Here is a 17646-nt window from a genome sequence, read left to right as displayed (position 1 = left end):
TCCGGAACTATGGAGAGAGCAACAGATTTGTTGGAAATCATACATACAGATGTATGTGGTCCGATGAATATTGAGGCTCGTAGCAGGTATCATTATTTTCTGACCTTCACAGATGATTTGAGCAGATATGGGTATATCTACTTAATGAAACAGAAGTCTGAAACATTTGAAAAGTTCATATAATTTCAGAGTGAAGCGGAAAATCATCGTAACAAGAAAATAAAGTTTCTACGATCTGATCGTGGAAAAGAGTATTTTAGTTACGAGTTTGGCCTTCAGTTAAAACAATGTGAAATATTTTCACTACTCATGCCACCTGGAACACCACAGCATAATGGTGTGTCCGAACGTCATAAACGTACTTTATTGGATACAGTGCAATCTATGATGTCTCTTACCAATTTACCACTATCGTTTTGGGGTTATGCATTAGAGACAGCTACATTCACGTTAAATAGGGCACCATCAAAATCCGATGAGACGACGCCTTATGAACTGTGGTTTGGCAAGAAACCAAAGTTGTCGTTTCTTAAAGTTTGGGGTTGCGATGCTTATGTGAAAAAGTTTCATCCTGATAAGTTCAAACCCAAATCGGAGAAATGTGTCTTCATAGGATACCCAAAGGAGACAGTTGGGTAAACCTTCCATCACAGATCCGAAGGCAAGACATTCGTTGCTTAGTATGGATCCTTTCTAGAGAAGGAGTTTCTCTCGAAAGAAGTGAGTGGGAGGAAAGTAGAACTTGATGAGGTAACTGTACCTGCTCCCTTATTGGAAAGTAGTTCTTCACAGAAATCTATTCCTATGACTTCTACACCAATTAGTGAGGAAGTTAATGATGATGATCATGTAACTTCAGATCAAGTTACTACCAAACCTCGTAGGTAAACCAGAGTAAGATCCGCACCAGAGTGGTACGGTAATCCTGTTCTGGAGGTTATGTTACTAGACCATGACGAACCTACGAACTATGAAGAAGCGATGGTGAGCCCAGATTCCGCAAAATGGCTTGAGGCCATGAAATCTGAGATGAGATCCATGTATGAGAACAAAGTGTGGACTTTGGTTGACTTGCCCGATGATCGGCAAGCAATTGAGAATAAATGGATCGTCAAGAGGAAGACGGACGCTGATAGTAGTGTTACTATCTACAAAGCTAGAATTGTCGCAAAAAGGTTTTTCGACAAGTTCAAGGTGTTGACTACGATGAGAGTTTCTCACTCGTATCTATGCTTAAGTCTGTCTGAATCATGTTAGCAATTGCCGCATTTTATGAAATATGGCAAATGGATAAACAAAACTACATTCCTTAATGGATTTATTAAAGAAGAGTTGTATATGATGCAACCAGAAGGTTTTGTCAATCCTAAAGGTGCTAACAAAATATGCAAGCTCCAGCGATCCATCTATGGACTGGTGCAAGCATCTCGGAGTTGGAATATACGCTTTGATAAGTTGATCAAAGGATATAGTTTTATACAGACTTGCGGTGAAGCCTGTATTTACAAGAAAGTGAGTGGGAGCACTACAACATTTCTGATAAGTATATGTGAATGACATATTGTTGATCGGAAATAATGTAGAATTATTCTGCAAAGCATAAAGGAGTGTTTGAAAGGAGTTTTTCAAAGAAAGACCTCGGTGAAGCTGCTTACATATTGAGCATCAAGATCTATAGAGATAGATCAAGACGCTTGATAAGTTTTTCAATGAGTACATACCTTAACAAGATTTTGAAGTAGTTCAAAATAGAACAGTCAAAGAAAGAGTTCTTGCCTGTGTTACAAGGTGTGAAATTGAGTAAGACTCAAAGCCCGACCACGGCAGAAGATAGAAAGAGAATGAAAGTCATTCCCTATGCCTTGGCCATAGGTTCTATAAAGTATGCCATGCTGTGTACCAGATCTATTGTATACCCTACACTGATTTTGGCAAGGGAGTACAATAGTGATCTAGGAGTAGATCACTGGACAGCGGTCAAAATTATCCTTAGTGGAATAAGGATATGTTTCTCGATTATGGAAGTGACAAAAGGTTCGTCGTAAAGGGTTACGTCGATGCAAGTTTTGACACTAAATCTAGATGACTCTAAGTCTCGGTCTAGATACATATTGAAAGTGGGAGCAATTAGCTAGAGTAGCTCCGTGCAGAGCATTGTAGACATAGAAATTTGCAAAATACTTACGGATCTGAATGTGACAGACCCGTTGACTAAAATTATCTCACAATCAAAACATGATCACACCTTAGTACTCTTTGGGTGTTAATCACATAGCGATGTGAACTAGATTATTGACTCTAGTAAACCCTTTGAGTGTTGGTCACATAGAGATGTGAACTATGGGTGTTAATCACATGGTGATGTGAATTATTGATGTTAAATCACATGGCGATGTGAACTAGATTATTGACTCTAGTGCAAGTGGGAGACTGAAGGAAATATGCCCTAGAGGCAATAATAAAGTTATTATTTATTTCCTTATATCATGATAAATGTTTATTATTCATGCTAGAATTGTATTAACCGGAAACATAATACATGTGTGAATACATAGACAAACAGAGTGTCACTAGTATGCCTCTACTTGACTAGCTCGTTAATCAAAGATGGTTATGTTTCCTAGCCATAGACATGAGTTGTCATTTGATTAACGAGATCACCTCATTAGGAGAATGACGTGATTGACTTGACCCATTCCGTTAGCTTAGCACTCGATCGTTTAGTATGTTGCTATTGCTTTCTTCATGACTTATACATGTTCCTATGACTATGAGATTATGCAACTCCCGTTTACCGGAGGAACACTTTGTGTGCTACCAAACGTCACAACGTAAATGGGTGATTATAAAGGTGCTCTACAGGTGTCTCCAAAGGTACTTGTTGGGTTGGCGTATTTCGAGATTAGGATTTGTCACTCCAATTGTCGGAGAGGTATCTCTGGGCCACTCGGTAATGCACATCACTATAAGCCTTGCAAGCATTGTGACTAATGAGTTAGTTGCGGGATGATGTGTTACGGAACGAGTAAAGAGACTTGCCGGTAACGAGATTGAACTAGGTATCGAGATACCGACGATCAAATCTCGGGCAAGTAACATACCGGTGACAAAGGGAACACCGTATGTTGTTATGCGGTCTGACCGATAAAGATCTTCGTAGAATATGTGGGAGCCAATATGGGCATCCAGGTCCCGCTATTGGTTATTGACCGGAGACGTGTCTCGGTCATGTCTACATAGTTCTCAAACCCGTAGGGTCCGCACGCTTAACGTTACGATGGCAGTTTTATTGAGTTTTGATGTACCGAAGGAGTTCGGAGTCCCAGATGAGATCGGGGACATGACGAGGAGTCTCGAAATGGCCGAGACGTAAAGAACGATATATTGGACGACTATATTCGGACTTCGGAAAGGTTCCGAGTGATTCGGATATTTTTCGGAGTACCGGAGAGTTACGGGAATACGTATTGGGCCTTATTGGGCCATACGGGAAAGAAGAAAAAGGGCCTCAAGGGTGGCCGCACCCCTCCCCTTGGTCTGGTCCGAATTGGGCTAGGGAAGGTTGGGCGCCCCCTTCCTTCCTTCTTTTTTTCCCTTCCTCTTTTCCTATTCCATATGGGAGGTGGAATCCTACTAGGACTAGGGAGTCCTAGTAGGACTCCACACTTGGTGCGCCCCCTCCTAGGGCCGGCCTCCTCCTCCCTTGCTCCTTTATATACGGGGGCAGGGGGGCACCCCAGAGACACAACAATTGATCCTTGAGATCTCTTAGCCGTGTGCGGTGCCCCCCTCCACCATATTACACCTCGATAATACCGTTGCGGAGCTTAGGCGAAGCCCTGCGTCGGTGGAACATCATCATCGTCACCACGCCGTCGTGCTGACGAAACTCTCCCTCAACACTCGGCTGGATCGGAGTTCGAGGGACGTCATCGAGCTGAACGTGTGTAGAACTCGGAGGTGCCATGCGTTCGGTACTTGATCGGTCGGATCGTGAAGACGTACGACTACATCAACCGCGTTGTGATAACGCTTCCGCTTTCGGTCTACGAGGGTACGTGGACAACACTCTCCCCTCTCGTTGCTATGCATCACCATGATCTTGCGTGTGCGTAGGAATTTTTTTTGAAATTACTACGTTCCCCAACAGCACCAAGGGTCAGCTTTGATCCCTTATCTTTTTGTTTTGGTGATGGATGAGGTCACAAGGAATATACAAGGAGATATGCCAAGGTGTATGCTCTTTGCGGATAAAGTGATGCTAGTCGATGATAGTCGGATGGGGGTTAATAGAAAGTAAGAGCTTTGGAGAAAAACCTTGGAATCGAAGGTTTTAGGCTTAGGTGAACTAAAACTGAGTACATGAGGTGTGGTTTTAGTACTACTAGGCACAAGAAGGAGGAGGAGGTGCCTTGGTGGGCAAGTGGTATCTCAGAAGAACTCCTTTTGATATTTGGGGTCGATGTTGCAGGAGGATGGTGATATTGATGAAGATGTGAGACATCGAATAAAAACCAGAGGGATGAAGTGGCGCCAAACTTTTGGCGTTCTCTATGACAAGAAAGTGCCACAAAAGGTAAAAGGCGGGTTCTATAGTACAGTGATTGGACCCGCAATATTGTATGGCGCTGAGTGTTGGACAACTAAAAGGCAACATGTTCAACAGTTAGGTAGCAGAGATGCGCATGCTGAGATGGATATGTGGCCACACAAGCAAGGATCACGTTCGGAATGATGATACACGGGATAGAGTTGGGGTAGAACCAATTGAAGAGAAGTTTGTCCAACATCGTATGAGATGATTTGGGCATATTCAACATAGACCCCAGAAGCTCGAGTGCGTAGCGGGTGCTAAAACATGTTGAGAATGTCAAGAGTGGTTGGGGTAGACCAAAATTGACATGGGAGATTGGATGGACTGGAATATCACCAAATAACTAGTCATGGACACGGGTCGTGGAAGTTAGCTATGCATGTGCCAGAACCAAGAGTTGGCTTCGAGATCTTATGGGTTTCAGATCTAGCCTATCCTCAACTTGTTTGGAACTAAAGGCTTTATTGTTATTGTTGGTATGAAGACCTTATTCAGAACTAAATAAAGATATGTGGGCAGGGGGATTAGGCGAGGAAATTAGTGTCTGACTGCATGCCAAAAAGACGCACTCTCGTGCATGCCTCGACGCTTGTAACTCGTGTCACCCCCTCCAATGTAACGGGGCCCACTTCTCACCTGTGGTCTGATACGTCTCCGACGTATCTATAATTTATGAAGTATTCATGCCATGTTTACAAAAAAAATTATATGGTTTTGGTATGATTTGATTAGAACTAACCCGGACTGACGCTGTTTTCAGCAGAACTACCGTGGTGTCGTTTTTTGTGCAGAAATAAAAGTTCTCGGAATGGACTAAAAATTTACGGTGATTTTTTATGGACCAAAAGATAACCCCGAAGCACAAGAGTTGGACCAGAAGCTTCATGAGAAAGCAGCAAGGGTGGAGCCCACCCCCTAGGGCGTGCCCCCTGGCTTATCGGTGCCTCGTGGACCCTCTTGACGTGAGACCGACACCAAAAATTCCTATAAATCCCCAAACCTCTAAAAAGAAACCTAGATCAGGAGTTCCGCCGCCGCAAGCCTCTGTAGCCACGAAAAATCAATCTAGGCCATCATCACCATGGAGGCCAAGGACTAGAGGGAGAACCTCTCCCCATCTAGGGGGAGAGGCCATGGAGGAGGAAGCACAAGGGGGAGACTCTCTCCCCCTGTCTCTCGGTGGCGCCGGAGTGCCGCCTGGGGAACCATCGCCGCGGTGATCGTCTTCATCAACATCACCATCTTCATCACCTTCCTCATCTCTTTTACGTGGTCCACTCTCCCGCAACCCGCTGTAAACCCCTACTTGAACATGGTGCTTTATGCCACATATTATGATCCAATGATGTGTTGCCATCCTATGATGTTTTGAGTAGATTTCCTTTGTCTTTTGGGTTGATTGATAATCTAGATTGGTTTGAGTTGTATGTTTTACTTTGTTGTTATCCTATGGTGCCTTCCGTGCCGCACACACGTGAAGGATTCCCGTTGTAGGGTGTTGCAATACGTTCATGATTCACTTATAGTGGGTTGCTTGAGTGACAGAAGCATAAACCCGAGTAAGGGGGTTGTTGCGTATGGGATAAAGCGGACTTGATACTTTAATGCTATGGTTGGGTTTTACCTTAATGATCTTTAGTAGTTGCGGATGCTTGCTAGAGTTCCAATCATAAGTGCATATGATCCAAGAAGGAAAGTATGTTAGCCTATGCCTCTCCCTCATATAAAATTGCAATGATGACTACCGATCTTGTTAACAATTTTCTAGGACAATTCCGCACACTGATCCATCATTATTCCACACTTGCTATTTATAATATATAGTAATATATTCTAACTTTATATTAACATCACCTACTTTTATATTTTAGTTCTCCGATAACATGCAAAGCTATCCTTTTCATACCCACAACGTAGTTTTATTTATCATTTCTAGTTGGAAGCAAACATTCGGTATACGTAGAGTTGTATCGGTGGCAGATAGGACTTGAGAGAATATTGATCTTACCTTTAGCTCCTTGTGGGTTCGACACTTCATACTTATCACTTCCATCTTTGGAAATTGCTACGATGATTCCTTGCACTTCGGGATTATCATGGTCCCAATAGAAAGCATACGTTTGGTCGGATCAATCGTTGCAGTGAGCGAATGCCATGGAGCAATTTTGCGTTCCAAGCACCTAGGGTTTGTTTGGTTGCTACATAACACCCATGGAGACTCTGTGGCCAAATCTCGGCTGTCTGGTTACATGCGCGTTTGGTTGGGCCTGTTGCGCGTGATTCTCAATGCATCCCATATACCATCTCATGAGGAACGACTGAATCGACCATTTTCGTGGTGCCAGGCTCGGTGGAGCGCAAAAAGGCACGTGACTGCATGCACACGGAAGATAGATGAGACGACGCTCCAGAAGGCGCATCTTAAATCCCTTCTCTACTTAGTCTCCCATGTCTTCCTTTTCACTCGCCTGTCACCTTCAGCGGCTCTACCAACGTCGGCACCATGGAGACCATCGGCGGAAGGAAGATCATGATGGTGATCTCCGCTCCTTCCATCCGTACGTGCTTCATCGCCACTGTAACATCCACTCCATCCCTCTGTAAGTGGTGGTAAGCCATGAACCCACTCATACAATGCATGTAGGATCGTAGATCTGTATGTTGAAGGCTAGTGATGTCCTTGATGGCATGCATGATTGATAATGTGCGGATCTATTGATAGGGTTCGATTTAGGGTTTCATCTTAGCCCGATTTGGGGATATTTTCTGGTTAGGGCCTCATCTTAGCCGGATTTGGCAAAACTTCAATGTTTAGTCTTAAATCGGTGATTAAATTTAAATTTGTGTTAGTGTTCTAATTATAAGGCATATTTTTTGCGGTGCTCTACTGACAAGCTGATCCTTGATGGTGCTAGCCCCAAAGTTGTTGTTGAGGGCAGTTGCTCCAAGGATGCTGGAGAAGGCACCGCCTCCAAGAGGGGGGAGGCCGACAAAGATTAGCGACTTCCATGAGGAAGTTTCTCCAATTCACGTCTAGAAGGTTGATGAGGACATCACCACCATTGATATGACTTTAGCAATTATAGGTCCAATTACAAGAAGTCATGTCAAACAAATAACTGATCAGGCGAACGCTAACTTAGTTTAATCATATAAAGTTGATGAAATGTTTGTGCCTTCATTCCTTTTATTTTTTACTGAACTCAAGTGCAAAGTGGAGGGAAGTCGGCAATCTTTGAAGTCGTGAAGAAACAATGTTTGTCGAAACAAATTCTGAATTGAATCTCGGCTTTTCAGAATATGCCTCTAATCTTTTTCTATTTCTCCGCCATTGTGGAGATGTGGCATGGAAACAGGATATACCATTGAAAGCTCCTTTAAGTGTACTTTCCAACTTAGAAAAACATTGCATCATTTGGAGTCCTGTATCTCCAAGTCGGCTTTGCTAGGGGTCGGGTTTACATGGTTTTGCAGTCGGACTAGTCGTGATTGGTAGACTAGTAGGGGTAGTTACAGTTTTGCTTCGAATGGAATTGGGGGGTGTGATAACCTTGTACGCACGAGTTCCTGGAATTTTGGGGGATTGTATTGTCATGTGGATACATCTCGATCTGCTGGAGTGAATTAATCGGTTTTATTTTGTTATGGGTGCAGGATATTATATCGGAGTAGTTGATTAGTTACATGTGGCTACACAAATGGTGAAATTAGGACACTGTATCGTTCGGTGATACTAGTTAGTTTCCTTGTGGCTGCGCAAATGGTGAAATTAGGACACTGTTCCATCCGGCAATAGTGAGTTTCCATCTCTAGCAAACAACGAGTTTGTGCTATTTCTGCTCTCTTTTCTACTGAAATGGTGGCGAAAACCTTGCCAAAGCTAGGTTACATATTTACAGGATTACATACCGAACCCAGTGGTATGCACAGCAAGGCACCACTAAGTATGTTAGTAGTACTACATATGTTACCTTTACTTTACAGCTTGATTTCATATCAGAAGTTGTGGGTTCTTGAGGATGTATGGCATCCTAATTGTCTGAAGATACTGTTCGCACACGAATACGTCACCGTGTACCCTCGACGCCGGGGGTGATGCACCGCAGCTCACGTCGAAGGAGACCCGGCCGGAAGCGCGGTACGCAGACAATCCGGCGGGTGCTTTTGAGGACCCGAAACCCCACACGCCCGGGAGGGACCCCGTCAGGGCGTGTGGCGGCTATGGGCTGCCCTAGGTCGACCTGATCGCTCCTAGGGCCTCAAGGTTCGCCGCCCTGCAATGAAGAAGAACGAATGAAGAACGAGGAAGAAGAAGAACTAGGGTTAAGGAGAAAAGATAAAAGATAAAAGTGGTAGATGTGTTTGTTCGATTGTGTGTTGTTCAATCGGCCATCACCCCTTAGGTATATAAGAGGCGGCTGGACTTCCCGTGCAAGGAAAAAGCTTGGATCCACGTCCAAAACCCTAGTCAAATTCGGAATCCAAACTTTCCAAAACTGTTCGGTTTACAACCTGGCTGCACCATGTGGGCCACGTTTGAGGCAGTAAACGACCTCGGATGGAAACGAGCCTAAAAGGTTGATCCCATCACATGCAGTTTTTACCTTCTCTTTAAATGGATCGGCTTGAAGCAGCCGATGCAAAAACTTTTTGCCATCGGGACCAATCGGAATAGACTGGGCATCTCTTGGTGTTTCAACAAACTTCAATCGTCCTTTTTCAATGGCCGATTTAACTATTTGACGAAACATGTTGCAATCCTCAAAATTATGCTTGGACGAATCATGCAACTTACAATACATTCGTCCTTGGATTGATGGCTTAACATAGTGATCAAAAATTGTAATGTAATTATTTTTCGGCAACAAATCAAATATTTGATCACACATGCTTGAATTGAAGGTATACTTCTTGTTTTCTAGCCAATCTTGATGTGCGAACGGATTTGGAGATAAGCAAACGAATGGTTCAGATTTGGAATCTCCCCATTCGGCTATGCATTGTGTCTTCCACTCGATCTCCAATGTCTTTGGATAAGATATTATATTAGCATCGGTTTTCTCAATAGAATTTAACCTTGGCTTTAAATTTCTGAAACGAAAATAGTTAGAACATACATGCCTCAATTGAGACCAAGTGTAAGCCAAGTATGAAACAAGCAAAGCTACCCAATTAGATATGAACTTTAAATAAAGCAATGGGAAAAGCTTTGGCTACATTAATAAGTCACTATCGGTCTCTTTGAATGGTACAATATATTGACCGATATGCTTAGTAACAATTTTATTGCTAACAAGTAAATTGCCCTTCTTCATTGGTCTTTGAAAATTATTTATGAGAATTTTTTTAATAGATGCATCAACAATAAAGTTGTGACCAACTCTGCAAATAGGTAAATTACTTGCTAGACATACCTCTTCAAATATGTTGGGAGAGCATGATGATTGCATGTGATGAATAATATCGCGCTTTGCTTCTGGATGGCTTCCCAACACCATTTCACAATTTTCTTCTTGATTTCGTGCATCATAAATTTGAAGATCTTTGTCAACCGAACTTTGTTCGGCTACGTGCTCTTGCCCTTGAAGCTTGTCAATTTCTATGGCACGAAACTCATAGGGCAGGAAGTATGTTCCATTAACTTCAGAAAAATCAAGCATGACTGTCTTGCTATGCTTTCCATGCCCTTTCTCAATAATACTTGTTTCTTTGGATTTGATGGACTCAGAATATATAGTACTTGATTTGGCTTTTTCAATAACTGAATTTTGTTTGTTACCTGAATCAATACCTTTATCTTTCTGAATTTGCAAGGCTTCTCGCTCTTGTCTAATTTTAGCCCACATCTCAGCTTGGCGAGCTTTGAACCTTTTCATCTCAATTTCCATCCACTCCTCATGAGATTGCCCCCCATACTTGGAGACTCTTCCGGCAATGAGTTGCCGAAACTATGCAATTGTTTAGGGGGTACATTGGATGCTATAGTATTTGGTGAATGCATCATTTGCACAACTCTAGCTTTTACAGCAGCAAATCATGAAGCTTCCCGCCTTTTATTAGTTCCTGACGAATAGCTTTGCACAAATCCCAAGAGAATGTAAGATTGTTCTCAATTACCCAGTCTGGATATGGTTGCCCCCGATGCTTTTAGACTCTTTCAGCAATGAGATGTTGCCGAAATTCTGTAATTGTATAGGGGGAACATGACATGCCACGGTAGTGGGTGAAGGCATTTGTGCTCCTGCAGAAGTTTCACTTATTCGGCCATGACCGTGAAGGTACGGGGCCGAATTATGGACATCAACAGTTGCGTATGGTGCAAAAAAATTAGTAGCATGAGGTGTAGCATATGATGTTTGAGGGTAATTGGCCGAATAACTAGTAGTAGCATGGCCAATTCCCCTATCCACCGACATGTTTGGATTAAGATGTTGCAAGTTAGTTGCCGATGAATAAAAAGGTGAAACAGTTTGTTGCATGCTATTGAAAGTTCCTGCATAGGGTGTTTCAACTTGATTAACCAAACTCACCAAGTTGTTCATCGGCGTATGGATTTGTCGGGTTGCCGATGCATGGGAGTTGGTACACATATGTTGCATGTTGCTAAAATTATATGAGGTAGAAGCATGGAGATTTTGTTGCATCGGCTCTTGCTCATAATTAGATGCATGATTGATAAAGCTAGGGCTAGCCAAAACATTATGCTCATTAAACGATCTAGCAACAACATATGCATTATTTGCATCTACGTAAGGGAATTGGGTATTCATGTTACCTTTGTAGACTGCAAACCCTAGATGACGTTCTCTTCGTAGCAAGAACAGACCGGAGACCGTTCAAAGCTTCGTCCCCAGCGGAGTCGCCAAAAAGTGTGTTCGCACATGAACACGTCATCGTGTACCCTGGACGCCGGGGGTGATGCACCGCAGCTCACGTCGAAGGAGACCCGGCCGGAAGCGCGGTACGCAGGCAATCCGGCGGGTGCTTTTGAGGACCCGAAACCCCACACGCCCGGGAGGGACCCCGTCAGGGCGTGCGGCGGCTATGGGATGCCCTAGGTCGGCCTGATCGCCCCTAGGGCCTCGAGGTTCGCTGCCCTGCAATGAAGAAGAACGAACGAAGAACGAGGAAGAAGAAGAACTAGGGTTAAGGAGAAAAGATAAAAGATAAAAATGATAGATGTGTTTGTTCGATTGTGTGTTGTTCAATCCGCCATCACCCCTTAGGTATATAAGAGGCGGCTGGACTTCCCGTGCAAGGAAAAAGTTTGGATCCACGTCCAAAACCCTAGTCAAATTCGGAATCCGAACTTTCCAAAACTGTTCGGTTTACAACCTGGCTGCACCTTGCGGGCCACGTTTGAGGCAGTAAACGACCTTGGATGGAAACGAGTCTAAAAGCAATCTTGACCGTTTTGGCGAGACGAACAACTTTCATGTTGAACGTTTTTTTATCAGAGGAGTCCGAGGGATGACTACTGGACGACACAGGAAGATATCAATCCCAGAATGAGGGCGGTCCTAGTGGACTGGCTGGTGGAAGTGGCATGGGAATTCAGGCTTCCTTCTGACACGGTTCACCTTGCTGTTTCATATGTCGACCGCTTCCTCTCGGCAACTGTCATAGCCGGAAAAGGCTGCAACTACTTGGTGTGACCGCATTGCTTGTTGCTGCGTAGGGAACTAAACCATTGTTTATCTTTCTTTTTTGTTTATCTCTTAGCATGACTATCTGACTAGAATGGATGGAATGTTGCAGGAAATATGAAGATGATATACATGTGCATAAGGTGCAAAAATACAGTGACATTACTGACAAAACGTACACCAACCAGCAGGTTAGCCTTTCTTCTGCTTAACTTCCCACAGTAAATTTCCAGGACTCAATGGTGGAGAAACATTTGTGGTTTTTATTTATGCACCGCGGGTGGTGAAGATGGAGGCTGACATACTGAAATATATTTACTTTGAGATGGGGAGTCCCACTGCAAGAACTTTTCTACGGTATGTACTTTAGCTGAAACTTCTACGTTCAAAATATAAAATATCCTCAGAGTAAAACAGTTATCATAAAAGTTCAGAAATATAAGTAAAGTAGTACTATTATATATGATTACTGCCATATTGTGCTCAAATACATTCCTAAGCCTAACGTTCTACGTATCTGTTCTGCCTACATTTTTGTTCCTGAATGAGAAAAATCCTAGATCTGGCTATTGAAAAGCTGGCCAGAATCCATGTCTGACTAGCATAGCACATAGGCAGAGTCTGAAAATAATTTTCTTTTCACGAGATCTATTAGGTGGTCCGAACACGGTTTCAGTGGCCAGGCCATCCCCGCGAGGCCACGACCACGTCGTGTTCAGCATGTACAATAGTTAACATGTTTAATTCGCATAACGTATATGTTGTCTTATGATTATTGCCACACTGGACTCAAAAGATCCTAACCCTGATGTTCAATGCATGTTGTTATAAGAGATACATAACTGTTTGCCGCGAACGCGATGTAAGCATCTGTTGCAGCATCTGATATTGTATTCACTTGATGTTCTTTATTGTAACATTTCTCCCCTCTTCAAACCTTAGCGTGCAAAAGCGAAGAAGCTGGAGTTTCTGTGTAGCTACCTTGCGGAACTGAGTTTGCTGCACCATGGCTGCATACAGTTCAATCCATCAGTTGTTGCTGCTGCCTGCCTTTTTCTGGCCAGGTTCACAATCAGCCCAACTACCCGTCCTTGGGTAAGAAGACGTGAGTATTTGTTGAATCTACATTATGCTTTATAATTTTCTGATATTAGCCTGTGTTTATTCTGCAGAACCTGACCCTGCAAAGGAACACGGACTACAAGGTCTCTGATCTCAAGTCTTGCATCTTGATTATACACGAATTGCAGTTGAATGGAACGTATCCGGGCCTGTAAGAAGTCGCCATCAAAGTCAAGTATAATGATCGCAAGGCAAGATAGGCTGCCCCCAGTTTTTTGGCTTTCACATGCGACCTTTTTTGTTTGAATTTGTGTTATGACCGGTTTAGCCTATGGCCGTAGAAGGCCCACCGGGCAATCTTAGCCCATAAGTTATCTTAGGTTAATTCGTATGCAAGTTATCTAAGTTATAAATATATGTTGTAAGACTCTTTTTGAGATTAAGCAATAAGAATATTATTATCCCTATTGCCCTGCTCCCAGAGGAGCCGGAACCCTAGCCGCCGCCGCCATCTTCCTCCTACGCGACGGCGCCCAGCCGCCGCCGCGCCCGCTCATCGCCTCGCCCCGCTCCATCCTTCCCCTACAACCTACGGAGCAGGTCCGGTAGGATCCCTGGTTCTACCAATTTGGTATCCAGAGACTCGGTTGCGATCATGTCATCATCATCATCCACGCCAACGCTGCCCGGCGGCACCACCGCCCCGATGACCACTGCCCCGATGACCACTGTCGGGTCCCCAACGCCGCCGGCCCCGATCACCTCCGCGTCGCCGGCCCCCGTCACTTCCGCGCCGCCGACAACCTCCGTCTTCACGCCGGAGGAGATGACCAGCATCCTGCGGGGCCTCGTGACGGCTGTCCAGGGCATCTCCCTGTACCTGGCCAGCCCGTACACCACCCCGCCGGCTGCGCCCCCTGCCTACAGCCACCCGGCGACGCACTGGCCGATGCAGGCCGCGTCTGGCCCGAGCGGACCGCCCCTGCTGCCGTTCCAGGCGGGCTACACCAGCGGGCCTCCGCCGCTGCTGCACCTACCCACAGCAGACGCAACAGCCGCTGCAGCTCCAGGCGCCACCTCTGCCCAGCGTCGGACTATCGTCCGCCGCTCCGACCAGCCTGCCAATACACCAGGTCCGGTTTCCGCCCTCTCCGTCGCCATTACCGGCGTGGGCGGCTGGGTCTTTGCCGTCACCGGTCTACACCACGGCTCCAGAACAGCCGACACCGTTCCCGCAGTTCGGTGGGCCATCCGGCTCCGCGGGTCCCTACCCGGAGTACTCCGACTAGGCGCCACCCGCCTCGCTGCTCCGCCCCTCCGAGCCCTCTCGACACGGCGCTCCGACGCAGACACCGCCACGGTTCGCCAAGATCGACTTCGCCACCTATGACGGCATGGAGAACCCCCTCAACTGGCTCAACCAGTGCGACCAGTTTTTTCGCGGGCAGCGCACCCTCGCATCGGAGCGTACCTGGCTCGCCTCTTACCACCTCCGCGGCGCGGCCCAGACGTGGTATTACGCTCTCGAGCAGGACGAGGGCGCCATGCCCCCTTGGGAGCGCTTCCGCGAGCTCTGCCTCCTTCGCTTTGGGCCTCCGGTTCGCGGGAGCCGCCTGGCGGAGCTCGGCCGCCTTCCCTTCACCTCCACGGTGCAGGACTTCGCCGACCGCTTCCAGGCCCTGGCATGCCATGCATTGGGCATGACGGCGCAGCAGCGGCCCGACCTCTTTGTCGGTGGACTTCTGGATCACATCCGCGTGGACGTGGAACTTCGGGGACCCCAGGATCTCCAGTCGGCCATGTACTACGCCCGCGCGTTCGAGCGCCGCGCGGTGGCCATCCAGCAGGAATCACCGTCCCGGACCGCTGGGTCGCTACCCGGGCCGGATTCCGTGCAGGGTCGGCCTGCGCAGGCTTCCGCGGCACCCCTCGCCGCGACCGCGGCGTGCCCGTTCCGCCGGCTCACCTCAGCAGAGCTACTCGAGCGTCACCGCCAGGGGTTGTGCTTCAACTGCGACGAGCCCTACATGCCGCGGCCATGCCTGCCCGCGAGTCTTCTACCTGGAGGTTACAGACTACATTCCGGAGGACGCCGTCGCCGCCGACCTGGCCGCCCCAGCTGTCGAGAAGGTGTTTGACGCTGGTTGATCACCTCGAGGAGTTCAGCAAGCGCTTTCCCACCTTACAGCTCGAGGACGAGTTGTTTGTGCAGGCGGGGAGAAGTGTTATGATCGGTTTAGCCTATGGCCGTAGAAGGCCCACCGTGTTGGAAATATGCCCTAGAGGCAATAATAAAATGGTTATTATTATATTTCCTTGTTCATGATAATTGTCTATTATTCATGCTATAATTGTGTTATCCGGAAATCGTAATACATGTGTGAATACATAGACCACAACGTGTCCCTAGTAAGCCTCTAGTTGACTAGCTCGTTGATCAACAGATAGTCATGGTTTCCTGACTATGGACATTGGATGTCATTGATAACGGGATCACATCATTAGGAGAATGATGTGATGGACAAGACCCAATCCTAAGGATAGCGCAAAGATCGTGTAGTTTGTTTGCTAGAGCTTTTCCAATGTCAAGTATCTTTTCCTTAGACCATGAGATCGTGTAACTCCCGGATGCCGTAGGAGTGCTTTGGGTGTACCAAACGTCACAACGTAACTGGGTGACTATAAAGGTACACTACAGGTATCTCTGAAAGTGTCTATTGGGTTGACACGGATCGAGACTGGGATTTGTCACTCCGTGTGACGGAGAGGTATCTCTGGGCCCACTCGGTAATGCATCATCATAATGAGCTCAATGTGACTAAGGAGTTAGCCACGGGATCATGCATTACGGTACGAGTAAAGAGACTTGCTGTTGGAAATATGCCCTAGAAGCAATAATAAATAGGTTATTATTATATTTCCTTGTTCATGATAATCGTTTATTATCCATGCTAGAATTGTATTGATAGGAAACTCAGATACATGTGTGGATACATAGACAACACCATGTCCCTAGTAAGCCTCTAGTTGACTAGCTCGTTGATCAATAGATGGTCACGGTTTCCTGACCATGGACATTGGATGTCGTTGATAACGGGATCACATCATTAGGAGAATGATGTGATGGACAAGACCCAATCCTAAGCCTAGCACAAGATCGTGTAGTTCGTTTGCTCAGAGCTTTTCTAATGTCAAGTATCATTTCCTTAGACCATGAGATTGTGCAACTCCCGGATACCGTAGGAATGCTTTGGGTGTACCAAACGTCACAACGTAACTGGGTGGCTATAAAGGTGCACTACAGGTATCTCCGAAAGTGTCTGTTGGGTTGGCACGAATCGAGACTGGGATTTGTCACTCCGTGTAAACGGAGAGGTATCTCTGGGCCCACTCGGTAGGACATCATCATAATGTGCACAATGTGACCAAGGAGTTGATCACGGGATGATGTGAGTTACGGAACGAGTAAAGAGACTTGCCGGTAACGAGATTGAACAAGGTATCGGGATACCGACGATCGAATCTCGGGCAAGTAACATACCGATAGACAAAGGGAATTGCATACGGGATTGATTGAATCCCCGACATCGTGGTTCATCCGATGAGATCATCGTGGAACATGTGGGAGCCAACATGGGTATCCAGATCCCGCTGTTGGTTATTGACCGGAGAACGTCTCGGTCATGTCTGCATGGTTCCCGAACCCGTAGGGTCTACACACTTAAGGTTCGATGACGCTAGGGTTATAGGGAAAGTATGTACGTGGTTACCGAATGTTGTTCGGAGTCCCGGATGAGATCCCGGACGTCACGAGGAGTTCCGGAATGGTCCGGAGGTAAAGATTTATATATGGGAAGTCCTGTTTTGGTCACCGGAAAAGTTTCGGGTGATATCGGTAATGTACCGGGACCACCGGGAGGGTCCCGGGGGTCCACCAAGTGGGGCCACCAGCCCCAGAAGGCTGCGTGGGCCAAGTGTGGGAGGGGACCAGCCCCAGGTGGGCTGGTGCGCCCCCCAGCAAGGCCCAAGGCGCATGGGAGAGTGGGAGGGGGCAAACCCTAGGTCCAGATGGGCCTTAAGGCCCACCCTAGTGGCGCCCCCCCTCTCCTCCCCTTGGCCGCCCCCTTGGATGGGATCTAGGGCTGGCCGCCTCCTCTTGGGGTGGGAACCCTAGAGGGGGGCGCAGCCCCCTCCCCCCTATATATAGTTGAGGTTTGGGCTGCCCAAGACACATGAGAACGTCTCTCTTTCGGCGCAGCCCTACCCCTCTCCCTCCTCCTCCTCTCCCGCGGTGCTTGGCGAAGCCCTGCGGGATTGCCACGCTCCTCCACCACCACCACGCCG

The 17646-nt window shown here is 46.5% G+C and overlaps 1 protein-coding gene across 5 annotated transcripts in view; it reads left to right on the top strand.

Moving 5' to 3' along the window:
• LOC123098314 (cyclin-A3-1-like) overlaps nt 1-13835 on the top strand; it is a 29067-nt gene extending 15232 nt beyond the window's left edge. Inside the window, exons 8-12 of one of the 5 annotated variants that reach the window (XM_044520279.1) lie at nt 12353-12431; nt 12530-12597; nt 13073-13102; nt 13183-13335; nt 13413-13835. In XM_044520279.1, the coding sequence (XP_044376214.1) occupies nt 12353-12361 (9 nt within the window). In that variant the 3' untranslated portion in view covers nt 12362-12431; nt 12530-12597; nt 13073-13102; nt 13183-13335; nt 13413-13835. Of the gene's footprint in view, nt 1-12352; nt 13336-13412 lie in introns of all 5 variants that reach the window. The other 4 variants (XM_044520280.1, XM_044520278.1, XM_044520277.1 and 1 more) reach the window with 4 other exon arrangements.
• Nucleotides 13836-17646: the final 3811 nt, after the last annotated feature.

Source organism: Triticum aestivum, chromosome 4D (assembly GCF_018294505.1).
Source record: "Triticum aestivum cultivar Chinese Spring chromosome 4D, IWGSC CS RefSeq v2.1, whole genome shotgun sequence".
In the NCBI taxonomy this organism is placed as follows: domain Eukaryota; kingdom Viridiplantae; phylum Streptophyta; class Magnoliopsida; order Poales; family Poaceae; genus Triticum; species Triticum aestivum.
Note: the sequence above shows the minus strand (reverse complement) of the source record. Positions and strands in the feature narration are given on the sequence as shown.